The 15,151-nt window shown below is 38.4% G+C and overlaps 1 protein-coding gene across 1 annotated transcript; it reads left to right on the forward strand.

Moving 5' to 3' along the window:
* The first annotated feature begins 124 nt into the window (after window positions 1-124).
* On the forward strand, window positions 125-14,426 carry PWWP2A (PWWP domain containing 2A). Its single transcript, XM_010002056.1, has 5 exons — window positions 125-186; window positions 2,396-2,433; window positions 3,701-3,742; window positions 5,824-5,878; window positions 11,842-14,426. The coding sequence occupies exons 1-5, from the start codon at window positions 125-127 to the stop codon at window positions 13,520-13,522; spliced, it is 1,878 nt and encodes a 625-aa protein (XP_010000358.1). The 3' UTR covers window positions 13,523-14,426.
* The last annotated feature ends 725 nt before the right edge of the window (window positions 14,427-15,151 follow it).

A 15,151-nucleotide genomic window follows, 5' to 3' on the forward strand; every position in this document is an offset into this window, starting at 1 on the left:
CGCTCCCCGCCCACCCCCGGCCCGGAGGTGCGGGAGCGGGCCCGGCCCTGCCCGGGCGCGGATGTCCGGCCACCCGGTGATAGAGCTGCCCTTAACACACGTGGTCCCGAGCGGGAATGCGGAAATGGGGGAGCTGGGAAAGGGGCAAGCACATGGGCGCATCATTTGGACTTGGTCGGGATTCGGGTCGGGCCTCCAGCATCCCTGTCTGCTGGGGAAAAATCACCTGAGCTACAGACACTGGCATTTATCCCGCTCTCTGTCCAGGCGTACTGACCCAGAGATCTGTGCTTCCCGTTGGCTTGTCTTGCATTGCCTGGGTAGCCTCATATTGCAATACATATAATTTTTTATAATGGTTTGCAGCCAGGCTATGAGAGTCCTGAAGTGCAGTTCTTAGTACTGATTGTATGCAGTGAACGGGGTGAAGTTTAGTGGTTCTTAAACACCTTTTTTCTTTTCGGGGAGGGGGGCTGTTATGTATCTCAAAATAACTTAAAGCTTTATCAGACGACGAGGTTTGGGGTTTCGTTTTTTTCTTTGCCTTCCTGTAGCCAAGAAGTTCTTGGGAGGCCAGAAGTCATCAGGGATACTGTGTATCTTTTAAAGGATGTAACTACAGGTGAAAATGCCTCTTCGTCTTAGTAGTGGCTTTCTAGACAGATGGGGATTATACGAGTTCATAAAAGAAAAGTGAACTTTGACCAGGGTTGTTAGTTAAAATAATTGGTATGCAAAAAATGCAGCATTCCCTACCCCCCAGTTCAAGCTGTATGTGTGGTCATATGTTGTATCACTCCCTTTTACTTTTCTAGTAGCTGTGTAATAACTTTTTGTATTATCAATTTGTTAATGCTTTCAAAAAGGAAAGCTATGAGGGACCAGCACTTTTGTCCTGGGCCTACCTTCTTGGTTGTTTTTTCAAACAGAAGGCCTTTTCTGATACCCACGTTCCGGGTAATGACCAGTTTTAAGTTTATAAGTTGGAAATGCTAAATTATCCATTTGTCTTTTGAAGCCAAGTACCAAAGTGTGATTTGAAAACTGTACTCACTTCAAGTGTGAAATATTAAATGTCTCAAATCAGGCTGGAGGATGTTACAATTTATGTTGTAATGCTAGTTAACATTGATTCTTGTGTAGGTCTGAAGTTTATATCAGCAAAATTATATTGTTGCCCAGGTTAGCAGGGTGACAGAGCATACTTCTGTATTCTAGGGGTCTATATGTGTGAAGAAGAAAAGCATTGGCTTTTTCTGAAAGACACATTGACCACAACCATCCTCTTTATTTGCCTTAGGTTTTCTTGTGCATGGGCTCCTTCTCTCATGCAGCAAATCTACTGCAGCCCTTTGCAGTAAAGGTCATCTCTGTAGCAGTTAAACTGCTTCTTTTGCATTGTGGCTTCAGTGGAAGCATGCATCTCAGTTTCCCCTGTTTTTAAGCACAGGCCCTGAGGGAAGTCTTCACAGTAAGAACTGTGGAAAAGTGACCCATGAAGGCCTGTTCTGTTACTCCCAGATTCTCTTATGCAGTGGAACCACTTATTCCTTTCCATTCATATGATGTTGGACTTCCTTCAAAGGTACTTGTTAGATGGGAATCCAGAAAACAAAATTTAAATTCTAAAAACGAAATTCTTAGGAGTGCCTGGACAAGAAGAACAGAGTTTCTAGATACAAGGTTTATAATACTTGGCTGGTGAGAAGTAAATATTTGTTCAAAGTGTTTCAGAGCAGGAAATGCAGTGGTAAGGGAGCTCTAGAATGTAGTCCAGGAACCTGCTATCTGTAAGAATTTAAAGCATTATCAGAATACAGGTATTGCATGAAGGTCCAAGATTTAAATTTTATTCTAGACTATGACTTTGGTGGCAAGTGTCTGAATGATAGTTCTGTTTAGGTATCTACTTTTTCTTAGATCTTATTTCTGTTTTTTGTAACTGCATGTGGACTTGTAGAACATTAACTTTTTTCATGAACCTTCTTTCTGTATCTGTGGCAGTCCATGGATTTCTTATAACAACTTTTTCCACTGGAACAAAACCAAAAAAAAAATGAGGAAGGGTAGGGTTAAAGCAAAACCACCTCTAACACCAGCATGCATTTACATGAAAACACTGGGATTTCTAGTATGGAAGATGGGTGGTTACTGAAAGCTCATTCAAGTGCATAGGAAAAATCTTGTAAGCTTTTCTAATACAAAGGGGATCAATACCTTAAGACTACCAGTTCTTATTAAATACAAGTGAAATTTTGTGTTCTAATTTACATCTAGTAGCTTTAAAAAGTGGCTGATGTGTTCACTGCACATGCTTAATACTGTTTTCATCATATACTCTGAAGAAATTAATTCCTTGTCCTTTTTGAATCTTAATTTCTGCTTTCCCCTCCAGGCCAATGAAGGTGCTACTTCTGCACAGTACTAAGAAGAGTAAGTTTTAATGACTATCTTAAAAACCTGTCCACTGGACTCTTTTAGCCTTCTCAAGTCACATTCTGAATTACTTGAACTTCAAAGTGAAAGAAAAACAAAAATATCCCCATACATTTCTGTTTTTAAAGGCTTTTTTTTGTGTTGGTTTTGTTTTTTATTTTCTCCTAATTCTGTTTTCATTGTTGAAATGATCCACTGAGTTTGCATTTTATTCTTGTAGACTCTAGTATTAAGTCAGTGATGTTTGTATTAAAGGTTTGATTTCCTCTTCCTCTCCTACCTCCTGTAAATAGGATGTCCATTTAGGAGTTTATAACACAAGAACACAAGCATCTCAGTGTTCACTTGACTTTATTCCTACATTCATTTGAGGTAAGGAAGTGTGTTCTCTGCCTGTACTAATGGCAGTCTTGTGTACCTGTCGGCAGCTACACAGGAAGTTTTGAAAATTACCAGAAAATAGGAACCCACATCAGAGTCCCAGATCAATTTCTTACGCAGTAGATAATAATTTAAAGAGAGACACATCCCCACTTTTGTTACTCTTGTGGCTTATTGCACAAATTCAAAATGTGATCATCCTACTATTAAACTTTATCACTACTGTAGCTATTACCTTTTAAGTGCCTTATTGCATGCTAGGATAAGGTTTTGATGGAGCTGTGGTGATGGAAGAGAGAGGAAGTGCAGCCAACCATCAGATAGGCAAGAGAAGACAATCCTGTCTTATTTTGTTAGAGCTGATAGTGGAATGCTTCAGTATGACTAGTTAATTTTCCATGCCATTGTATGAATTATCATTGAAAACTACTTGTTAGATATAGGGCTAGTAAGCTTGCCTGGATCCAGCATTTGATTAGAAGAGTGTGTTTGCTTAGGGTATATATGATGTTAATGCCACCTGCTGTCTCAGAGTTACTGTCAATCTTGCTCTGCACCTGGAGGAAGTAGACATTAAGGAACTACCTGATGAGTGTACCATTTGTACATCTGAAAATGTAGGGTTAAAAAGTCCTGGGTTTGGTGTGCTTCTCTGGATAATTATTTCTACAATGTTTTTCCCTCCTTTCCCAAATATTTAAGTGGGATGGGGATTCAATTTATTTTCTCTTGTTTTGCTGACAGTCAGGACTTCTACTTCATTGTTTTATCTTTTGACTAAAATTTTGCTTCTAATCCCACATTTGTGATGAACAGAGATGTGTCTTCCTATTGTCTCTTTCTCTAAGCTTTTTTCCTTCTGACTTGTATGTTATCATAATAGTTCTTGAGGATGAGAGGAAGAGCAAAAACTTTTGTGATCCTGAAAGCCTTAGATAGCCAAAAGATGCCCACACTATTGCTAGTAGACAGCTGTTTGAAATTATTTAATCTTAATTGAGGTTTGGTTGTGAAAGGAAAGGTTTCTTGCAGCAAGGTATGCAAGAACTACATGATGAAAATGAACTTCTCTTCAGCTTCAGATACTTACACTCCTAGTAGCAGTTTTCAATTACAGCATTATTTCTTGTCGACTCTTGAATCCTACACCTTTCCCAGTTTTTTCATGGAAATTTGTAGGGGAAAAGAATAAGGATAAATAATGAAGTTGCATCCATTTCCTAGTGCGTTTTGTCTTAATCTGCAGAACATCTGTAAGATTTTTTTAAATCATTTACAGGTAGCACTTCTTGAAACTTGCAGTCTATGGGTGCTCACTTGTTTTTGGGATAAGCTCTGTAGAGTGAATCTAGTGTGTTGTAAGGATGTACATGGAGAAAGTTGGAAGGAGGCAAAAAAAGGTACTCCCAAACTGATAAATTAAAAATCTGCTAATGCAAGAAGGAAGCAGAAGTGTTACTTGAAAAAATGTGGCACATTTCTCCCACCTCTGAAGTTATTTTTTACTAATAACTTCATGTAATAAATGGGGTTAACTTTTGATTGTCCTTATCTGGAGAAATTTTAAGTTCTATAGGAGTACTGTTCCTGCAATTCAACTTTTGCTGTTTCTCCCATGTGTGAAGGAGCTGGGTGAAATTCTAGCATTTAAGAAACAGCCATAACACTTCTTTTGATACTTGCTTTTAGCCCCAGAACACTGGAAGCATAGGAGTGATGTGTGTGTGTGTGGTCAAGAGGGTAAATTAACATGTACCTCGCTTTTGACTGGCAAGTTATATTGAATGGCATAATGTCAAATTTAGCCTTGCTTGGAGGACAGGGTTGGATCAGAAGACCTTGGGATTTTTGCTTTCAACCTACATTTTTTCTGTGATTTTTGTAATATTTCAGCTTCTACATGAAAACAGTTTGTGTCTCTGTCTACATCCAAAACTTTGAGTGTTACTTGTGATCACTTATCAATTGCTTTTTGAAAGGCTTACTCATTTCTAGGTTTCCACTTGGAAAGTGAAAATGAATAGGAAAACTGGACTGGCTTTTAGGATTTTGCTAGTATAGGTATAAAGCATGTTAAGCTGCTGCCTGTACTGAAGACACTTGCAAATCTGCTTCTGATTTTGAGCCAGCACAAGGGATGTGACTTTTCCCTTCCTCAAGCCAGTAAACCCTAATCTTGTTGGTAAAAGGAGCATCTGTAGGCTATGCCTCAAACTTTCCTAAAGTAGCTGTAGTCTGCAGCTGGTCTTTGTTGGACTGTGATGCGGCAGATGATGGTTAAACTGTCCTTTCTCCTTATGTCTGCTTCTCTGTCTTTCAACAGCACGGGTTGCTGTTGCTTTCCAAGAGTAGCTTGACTTGATGTGTTGAGAGATAAGGTGGAGGTAAAATTTTCAGTATGCTTTAAATATTTTTTTTACACTGATATGGGGCTGAGGAATCATGTCCATCTTGACACTGAATAGACTTTAAGTTCACCAATTAATAAATGACATCATTCACTTCCATGTGTTTTGACTCTGACTGTGATGTGGATGATCTTGAAGTGAATATTCAATGTATTCTGTATTAATAATACAATGTTATAGTTGTGTAATGTTGCTAAATACATCAGCAAAGCATCTACTTTAAAATGCAAATGACATGAAAGCAATAATGCTAACATACATAAAAATGAAAATATATTTTCAGTTTAAACAGACCTTCAGCTTTATAAGAATGCCAGTAAAATTGTGGTAGTTAGGAGGAAGCCTGCACTTTAAGCATTTTAGCTCTTAGCATTTATTTCTAAGTTACAGAAAACTAAAGAAAATTCTGCAAATTCTCTTGTAAATCCTTGCCAATGAGAAGGTAAAGAGTATCCCCCACATTTCTGTGTGAGAAAAGCAGTGATTAGAGGACCACCTGCCTACCACCATGCTTGTCACCTTAGAGAGAGTTCTGTCTCTATAGTGGATAATTCTTCAAAGTCTGTGTCAGCATCCTGACTATGTGGACTTCTGTGATTCAGCTGGAAGTTGAAATCTTCCAAAGGGCTTCTAACTTGGTGGACAGATGCACTGTAAGATAGTAGAACCTTTTGGTACATTTGCATATTGTTTGATATCTTCTAATTGGTTTCCACCAGGGTAGAGATGGCAGTAGGAAACCCCCATACAGTGGTAAGGAAATACTAAAATCAGCTACTGCCTTGGATACTTACAACCAGCTTTCTTGAAATACACTTTCAAACTCAGTTCTACACATACCCTGCTCTTGTCTTTCCTCTGCCTGGAGAATGTGCCAGAAACAAGAGCTTAGATTTCAGGCAAGTGTACCTGCTTGAAAAGTTCTAAGTTTAACAATTATTAGTAAAAGTCTCTGAGTGTATAGACTTCCTACTAGTTTGCTTAGATGTGGATTGTCACATTACTTAATTTGAACCAAATCTTTAATCAAATTTTTATTGGTGCCGTGTTTGTGATATGTGAGGCAACATCTATTCTTGGTGTGTTATTTCCAAAGAGTCACTTACACTGCAGTCCTTTGCCAATTTTTAAAGTTCTAAGTGAAATATGTATTTTCTAGTCTATTTAGCCTAGTGTTACATTGCTGAGGAGGTGAGTAAGCAATTGAGTTGATAGTTTGGCTTCTGTGTATTCTTTTTCCAGTAAGGTGCCTGCCATTTAAAGCAGTGTGGGCCATATTGGGCTTTATTGTAGATTTACTATATCAAGTAAATAGTTTATTAAAAATAGATTATTGCAAAAATATGTGATTTTAATACAGGTTTTTTTTGAGGAGTTCTAAAATACTTTGTGTTCAAATAGCTGTAATATAATTGTGTGTTACACTGAATGTTATAATCTAAAGACTCTGTTTAGATACATCCATGAAATGTATATACTCAGGCCTATGTCATTACAGCATATTGCATTCAGAGTCTGAGCTTTTTACCTGTGCAATGAAAATGGCTTCAGTTGTTGCTTGTCTTGGCTTTTGCAGAACACTAAGGATTATACTGAGTACAAGAGCAGCACAAAAAAGGGTAATTGGCAATTCCTGTAGTCTGACTTAGTGGTGAAGTTCAGTTTTCATCATAGTCATTAGCAACAGACTTGAATTAACACCACAACACTGGAAGTTGCTGTGCTTTGTTGATATCAATTCAGAGTGTTTGCAGCCAAATGTTAAATGTTTCTGAATCAATTCAGTGGGTTCTCCCCTTTGGCTCTTGGCTTTTTCTTTTTTTTTTCTTTTAATAGAGAAGCAGAAGTTAGGCATTAAAGTCTAATGATGAGAGCTTAAGACTTTACATAGTAGTGTAAAAACATGTTGCTCCAGGATATATATTTTTAGATGTTTAGATACATACAGTTATGGATTTAAATAGAATTTGTTCCTTATCTCATGTTTATTTTTAAAGAATACTCAAAGTGTGCTGTGTTTGCATACAAATTGAATAGTAATATGGATTGGATTCCTTGCAGTAATTCTGCTATAGAATTTAGATTTGAAAAAAGTGTTTTGACTTTGCTTAGTCTTCTTAAGTTTACATATCTGTAACACAAATCTATATGGCTTTAAGTGATGAGCTTTGTGGTTTGATACCCAAACTAGCTTTTACTTAATTACAAAAGATGCCATGGCTACCTATTCATTAACTTGTATTTGAGAAACTCTGGAAATGAAAACCTGACTGTTTTGTCATATTTCTGTCTCTGCGTACCATAGTCAATTGAAAGTTTTTTTCAGTGTAAAGATCACTGAACTGCTACAATTAATCTTGTCTACTCCATGTTAGTCTGTTGTTTAAATGTAGTTCCTGATAATCCTGTGGCCTTTATGTATTTAATACGTATGTATATTGAAGTTTTTATATATAGCAGAAATATTATTAGATCCTACTGATTACTCTGGTTACTTGTAGAACTTCTTGGAGATAGGCTTCTTACGATGGGCCTCAACCATCTTCTCTTTCAGAGGTGCCTTTTCAAAGGAAAAAAGAGCCAGGACTCCTTTATATGAGAGGAAGTTGGCAACATGGAATACTGGTTCTAATTTTGAATAGGTATGAAGCAGCAGTGCAGTGCTTTCCAGAACTGCTTTAAATTAGGTTGAAGTACCTATTTCTTACTTTGGTTTTCCTGAGAGTTCAATTTTAGATCCCCCATCAACAAATCCTTCTATTCCTTCAAGTGCTAGCCTGCTGTAGAACTCTGTTATGCCAAAGTGAGCTGTACAGTGAACAGCTGGAACTTAGGCACAAATGTTTTGGGTTATTTTTAAGTAAACAGTAATTGGAGTAGGTCTTTGCAAGAATAGTGGTTTTTTTGGGGGGAAAGTAATAGAATAGTAGGGACAGGTGATTCTTGGGATCAATATATTTAAAAAACTTAGTTTGTTAGAATAGAGACCAGGCAACTCTTTATAGTATTTAAACCTGCAACGTGTGACAAACTAATTATGTAGGTAGTCTCAGTAATGCAGCATAACTGAAATGGCTTCTCTTAAGAGGTGATCTTCTACTGCCCAGTCATTGACTGACATGTGAATCAATAAATGTCATGATATAACTTGAGCTATGCTATTTGGATCTTTTTAACCTTTTGTATATACTAGGCCTTTAGTCCATCTTCATCTCTGCAGTACATGACCCAAATGGTAGCTCTTGCAGCTTTTATGTCTGACCTACATACATGTGGCTCTTCTAGCTATTTCAGACGTGTAGCTGGTGTAACAAAAGTTGTTATTACAACTCTATGAGAAGCACTTGTCTTCAAGGTCCACCAACTAAATGTATGAAAAGAGGGCTTGAAATTCTAGTATATGTAATAAATACTTGTGTTCACTGTTGAACTAACTGGATGCTGTGTCATGCCTTGTCTTGACTAAGTTTAACATGACATCTTCCTTCTGCTTCTTCTCTTAAAAAAAATATGCTATTATTTGTTTTGCCTTCACTCTCTTCTTATCTTTGTCTTTGTTCTCTCCTGTGTAATTTACTCATCCATTGCTAAGTTCCTCTTCTATTCTTTCTTCTTCACTTCCGTATTGTTCTTCCAAGTTGGATAACTGGAGACCTTCATTCACCAAGGAGGAAACTAAAAACTGAATGTTTGTGGATGCAACTTGTTATTGGTTGGGACCAAAGAGAAAACATCATATATTCAGTGGCTGGAAGTAATACTCAGTCTCTGGGCTTAACAAATTTATCTGGTACTTCAGGTGGACTTTGTCTTGACTAGTTATGTCTTTATGTATTGACACATTGTTTCCAGGCACAGTGTCTTCATTTGCTCTTACATAACTGGTACTAGAGAATATCCAGGAATCTTCTCTAATTGTATTATTTGTTTATTTAGGTACACGGGGCAGGAGATTCTAACTCATTTGTTAAAACAATACCTTTTGTGAGACAGGTTCCAGCTTCAGAGATTCAGCCTGGATTGGTTTTTTGCCTTACTAGAGTAGGTTTGCATCTTGGATAAAAATTGCATTTAGTCTGTCCTCGTCTTCAGCTGTTTGACCTGTGTATTATGCAGGTGCTTGAATGAAAGGGTAGCAAAAGGTGCACATATTAATCTTTGGTGCCTTCATGGTATCAGTCATATGTACAGCAGATATCTTGCTCTGTCTAGGAGTTCTTGTTCTCGACTTTTTTCCAAGTCCTGGAGTCTTTATCAGGTGGTGAAAAATGGGATCTGGATCATACTGCTTTGAAATAAGCTGAAGTTTTTGTTTCTAGCAACACTGAAAAGATACTGCTAATTTAATTATTATGAGCTGATAGTTTATTTTAAAGATCTACTGAGAATTTAATAACTTGCTCATAAACGCTAAGTGGGATCTTTACACTTGATGGACTTCTGGGACTTGAGGCAACTTAAAACTTAATTTTGAGTGAGCCCTTTGTGGTTTAATGCCAGTGTAGGATGGAGAAAAGACTGTATCAGCTACTGAATGTTTATAGTTCACTGTAGCCTTCACTAGTGCAGTGAGCTGCATTTAGTTAGGCTCCTCATTTCTTGGAGGGACATGTGAAGTTCAACTGGAGTGGTCCCAAACCTCAGAAAGGAACTTCTGTGGAGTGGCAGGATGTTTTGTGGTAAAGAGCACTCATCAACCCATGGGTAAGGATAGAACTGCTCTAGCTGCCCAGCTGGGCTCTTGCCTCTGTCTCCAGATTCCCAAGATGTCCTTAGGTGTAGGGTAACAACAGTGCCCATGTTGACAGTAAACTGTAAAATGCCAGGTGTTCAACTTCCCTTCTTTTGTATGATGACAAAATTATTTTTTTTCCCCCTTTGCTTAGATTATCTGTTATTTTTCTTCTCCTTTTGTAATGAAGTGCCAAATGGATAGATAATTTAATCTTGGATGGATTGTTTGCTTCAAGTGCAACTTCTGAGCTTAACAAGAGGCTTAACAGATAAGGAGGAGGGCAAACAAGTGACTGGGTTTTGTTGGTGACAGTGTAAAGAACCTTCTAACACATGATGACATTTTTTCAAAACCAGTTTTGAAGAAGGAAAGCCAATGTGTAGGCAGCTGCATGTTTCTTGCAGGAGTGCGAATGGAAAATAGACTGGTATTCAGTATTTATCTTCAGTCAAGAAGCAACTTAGATTGTAAATAAACTTCAGTTCAATTGGTTAAGAGGATGTTGCAGTTGAGCAGCTGCAGTACAGCATGAACTAGTGTTAACCTGAGGACAAAACTTGGGTAATTACTTCATTCTCCTGTCAGGTGGGGTATAGGGTGGGATAAGCATAATGATGTTTGTTTAGTGGTTCAAAAGGGATGATTTGCCATTTGACTTGCAACCTTATCTATCATGTTGTTACTGCATTAAGGTCAAACTATTAAAATACAATCTAACATAAGCCAAATGCTAGTGCATGTGTGGGAGCAGGAGCCAGGCATAGCTCAAGAGCAGCCTGGTGACAGCTCTGTGTATGGCTGGGACCTCAGCTGATAGGTTGTGGAGTGGAACAGAAGGAAGGTTAAACAAGCTCTTATAATCCCTTCTGCCCTGTTCTGGGGATCGAAAGCTACATTGTTGTAAAATGAATGTGATTATCATGTTATGTCCTCTCTGGAGAAGACAAACCTAATGCCTTGCAAACCGAGAAAATGTTTCCCTTAGCATAAGGCTTTACAGAAAGTGCTGGTTACTTGTTAGGCAACGTGCTACTTCTGTTACTACAGGAAAGTTGAATTAATGCCTAATTCATACTGGGATTTTTAATTCTCATCTCTCAGAGCTGATTAGGGTGATGAGAAGTCTTGTGCATATCAAATGGGGCAATGGAGATCTAGAGCTGTCTGGAGAAAAGTAGGCAAAGGTTTAAACTATTCTTTGCTCACAAAACAGGGAGGAATGGTTTGTATTGTGTTGAAATAAGGGTAGTTTTGCTGGAAGAAACTCAAAACTAATAGGCCTGCTAGCTTTGGGCTGTAATGCATCAGATGATCTAGTGCTAATCTTTTGTAGCTGGAGAATGATGGCACTCTGTTCAGTGCAGGTATTTGTGCAGTTCATGTTTGCCTCGAATAAATCTGAACCATATTTGGCCTTTTGTGCTATGCTAAAAATGGAAGAATTTGTTAAAAGTTACCAAAGGTGCCTTCTTCAAATAAGTTGACTTAATATGGAAATTAATCTTGGGTAGATTTGGAGTTGATAGGATGAGTATCTAGCTTGTATGTTTATAAACATTTTCTAAAAGTGTGAAATTAATTCTTTTACTGCTCTCTCTAGGGGATATTTTTGGTAACATTTTCAGGGCATCTTGTTGATGAAAGAGAAACTGATAATAAGTGAGGTTGATTATTTCATGTTCTTTACTGACTTGCTTTTGGTGTCCTGCTTTTTCAAAGCTTTTCATGAGGCTTTCATATGAAGCTTTAATTTTCCTGAATCTTGTGTCTTTCAAATGGTAGCTACATAATGTGGATGGGTTTTCAAATGATTTTTAGTAAATGCAGCAAAAGATCTCTGAAAACGTTTCATTTTTTTATTTTTTTTTTTCCTCTCTAAAGGTTTGGACCCCATGGAATCCCTGTGACCATATTTCCTAAAAGGGAATACAAGGATAAACCCGAAGCCATGCAGCTCCAAAGTAAACCATTCCAAGATGAGGAACAGGTGAAATGTGAATCTAATGCTGCAGTCCCTGATGACTCTTCTCTCACGCAGCCATCAGAACCTAGCATAGCTAAAAGCCTATGGACTTCTAAACCACCTCCTCTCTTTCACGAGGGAGCGCCATATCCTCCTCCTTTGTTTATCAGGGACACGTATAACCAGTCAATACCTCAGCCCCCGCCCCGGAAAATCAAGCGGCCCAAACGTAAAATGTACAGGGAGGAACCCACTTCTATCATGAATGCTATCAAACTACGACCCCGGCAGGTCTTATGTGACAAGTGCAAAAATAGTGTTGTTGCAGAAAAAAAGGAAATAAAAAAAGGTGGCAATGCAAGTGACTCTTCAAAATACGAGGACAGTAAAAAACGAAGAAATGAGAGCGTGACTACTGTGAATAAAAAACTTAAGACTGACCATAAAGTGGATGGAAAAAGCCAAAATGAAAGCCAGAAAAGGAATGCTGTGGTCAAGGTTTCAAATATTGCCCACAGCAGAAGCAGAGTAGTTAAAGTTTCTGCACAAGCAAATACTTCAAAAACGCAGTTAAATACAAAAAAAGTTCTCCAGAGCAAAAACATGGATCATGCGAAAGCTCGGGAAGTCTTGAAAATGGCCAAAGAAAAGGCACAGAAGAAGCAGAGTGCAACCTCCTCTTCCAAAAATGCACATTCAAAGGTCCACTTCACACGGCGTCTTCAGAACACCAGCTCAGGTTCCCTCCCACCCCGATTGCGTTTAAAGCCACAAAGGTATCGGAATGAAGAAAATGACTCTTCTCTCAAGACAGGACTTGAGAAAATACGGAGTGGCAAGATGGCAACTAAGCCCCAGTCTCGCTGCTCCTCCACCCGCTCAGCAGGTGAGGCCCCTTCAGAAAATCAGAGCCCCTCAAAAGGCCCTGAAGAGGCCAGCAGTGAGGTTCAGGACACAAGTGAAGTGCATGTCACTGTTGATCAGGATGAACACCAGACATTGGGCAAGAGAGGCAGCAAAAGCAATATAACGGTTTACATGACCCTTAATCAAAAGAAATCTGACTCTTCCAGTGCATCAGTTTGTAGTAGTGATAGCACAGATGATTTGAAATCTACCAACTCTGAGTGTAGCTCTACTGAAAGCTTTGATTTTCCTCCAGGCAGCATGCATGCACCTTCTTCTTCCTCCTCCTCTTCAAAGGAAGAGAAAAAGCTCAGTAATTCCTTGAAAACGGAAGTGTTTTCCAAAAACGTCTCTAAATGTGTTACACCAGATGGCAGGACCATATGTGTAGGGGACATTGTTTGGGCCAAGATTTATGGCTTCCCTTGGTGGCCAGCCCGTATTCTTACCATAACTGTGAGCCGGAAAGATAATGGCCTTTTAGTTCGACAGGAGGCTCGTATCTCATGGTTTGGCTCCACAACAACATCTTTCCTTGCTCTTGCACAACTCTCCCCCTTTTTAGAAAGCTTCCAGTTGCGCTTTAATAAGAAGAGAAAGGGTCTTTATCGCAAGGCCGTCACAGAGGCAGCTAAGGCTGCTAAGCAGCTGACCCCTGAAGTTCGGGCCCTGCTGACGCAGTTTGAAACGTGAAGATGGAAAGTAAGGTAGGCAAGAAATCTGGAGGCTCCACAAAATTGATAGCCTAGTTAGAGAACTACCATGAAGGACTTGCCAAGTCAGAAGTTGCACTCGGTTGACTGCTCTTTTTATACTCAAGTTGTTCCATTTGTAGGGGTTTCTTGACAGTTACACAAATTGAACATGCAATCGAAATTAGCCTAAAGTGAGAACTTCAGTATTTTTCAAGTGAGAATTTTTTTAATGAAAAAAAAACCTCCTCAAACATCCAATGCATAGGAGCCATAGCCTCAGCTGAAAGGCAGCTTATTTGCAGGGAATTTTTTAGTAGTTTCTACCCAGTATATAACTAGTTGCTGTGTGGCAAAGGGTTAACACAAGGAATGAAAGTAGTAGCTGTGACTTTTTTGTTGTTGTTGTTGTTGTTAGGTGGCCCATCAGGGAAGTGTAGAAATGTGAGCCTTGTCTAAATGGTCTTTGGAGATTATTTTAAACAGTCTCTAATGTTTTTAGTCTGGCCAGTGCAAAATGGTTCAAAGCATGCTTAAACATCTTAGGGAGACATGCCCCAATCCACACAGGCCAGTTTAAATGGCATTAGAAGACTTGCTGAAATTTTTAAGGAAGAAGAATTCACGTAACTTAAAAGACCAGATTAAATGGGGTTTTATTGTAGTGACCACTTAAACACTCAGCCTTTCTATGCACATGGGGGCAGAAATGTAACACTTCAGGGTCTGAGAAGCTGAGAGGGATGCCTGTAGCTCTAAGACAAAGCTGAGAAGTTGCTCAGTTTTTGGGATCAAGGGCTGTTAATGCTGCATAGGTATGAATCATAACTTCTGGTCTTTCTTCCTGAAGAAATCTTTCAGGCTGTTTGCCTGGAGGTTTAGATTAAGAGAGGCTTTGTTTTGAATGTGTAAATAATTGATTGCTGAAATTGGTCAGATTTTCTCCTGACTGGTTGTTCCTAAATTCTTAGGATACGTCCTGGTAAATTACACTTTGTGAATTGTCAGATGTGTAATTGTTGCATTTTGGATGTATCTAACTTCATTTATTTTTTTTTTTAATATTTCCGTTTAAGGTATCTGTTTGCAGGTCAGAAAATGAGAATATGTAATTGTGTAATGCTCTGAAATGTAAAAAAACAAACTGTAAATAAAATTGACTAAATCTGAATTATTTGTGTGTGTTTCTCAAAAAGCTTTGAAAAAAATCCAGGATGTTAGAGTACTTGATATGTATGCCAGATTTAGAGGACACCCTCTTAAAAAGTAAATTGTCCTTTTTCACAGAATCTTAAAAATTACTGCTTGATTTAGGGTACTGTTGGTATACACTTCAGTCTTAAGCAATTATCTGTTCCTTTTGTTTCAGACCTAGCTCTGTAGAGGGCTTTTGGTAAAAGTTTTATAAAATTTATCCCTTAATTAGATTTTGTTCCATATATTTGAATAAAGACTGTGGATAATGTCAGTTATACAGTGGGGAAATGTTTTCAGTTTTCTCCATCTATCAAGCCCTAATCAGACCCATTCTCCACTATTAACTTCAGCTTTTCTTGCATGTCTTTTGCTCAGTGTTGGGCCATTTTCATGCAAATGACTTTATGAATTTTTTTCCTTCTAGTTTTGGTCC

The sequence above is a fragment of the Chaetura pelagica genome, unplaced genomic scaffold, assembly GCF_000747805.2.
Source record: "Chaetura pelagica isolate M959 unplaced genomic scaffold, ChaPel_1.0 scaffold356, whole genome shotgun sequence".
Taxonomy (NCBI): domain Eukaryota; kingdom Metazoa; phylum Chordata; class Aves; order Apodiformes; family Apodidae; genus Chaetura; species Chaetura pelagica.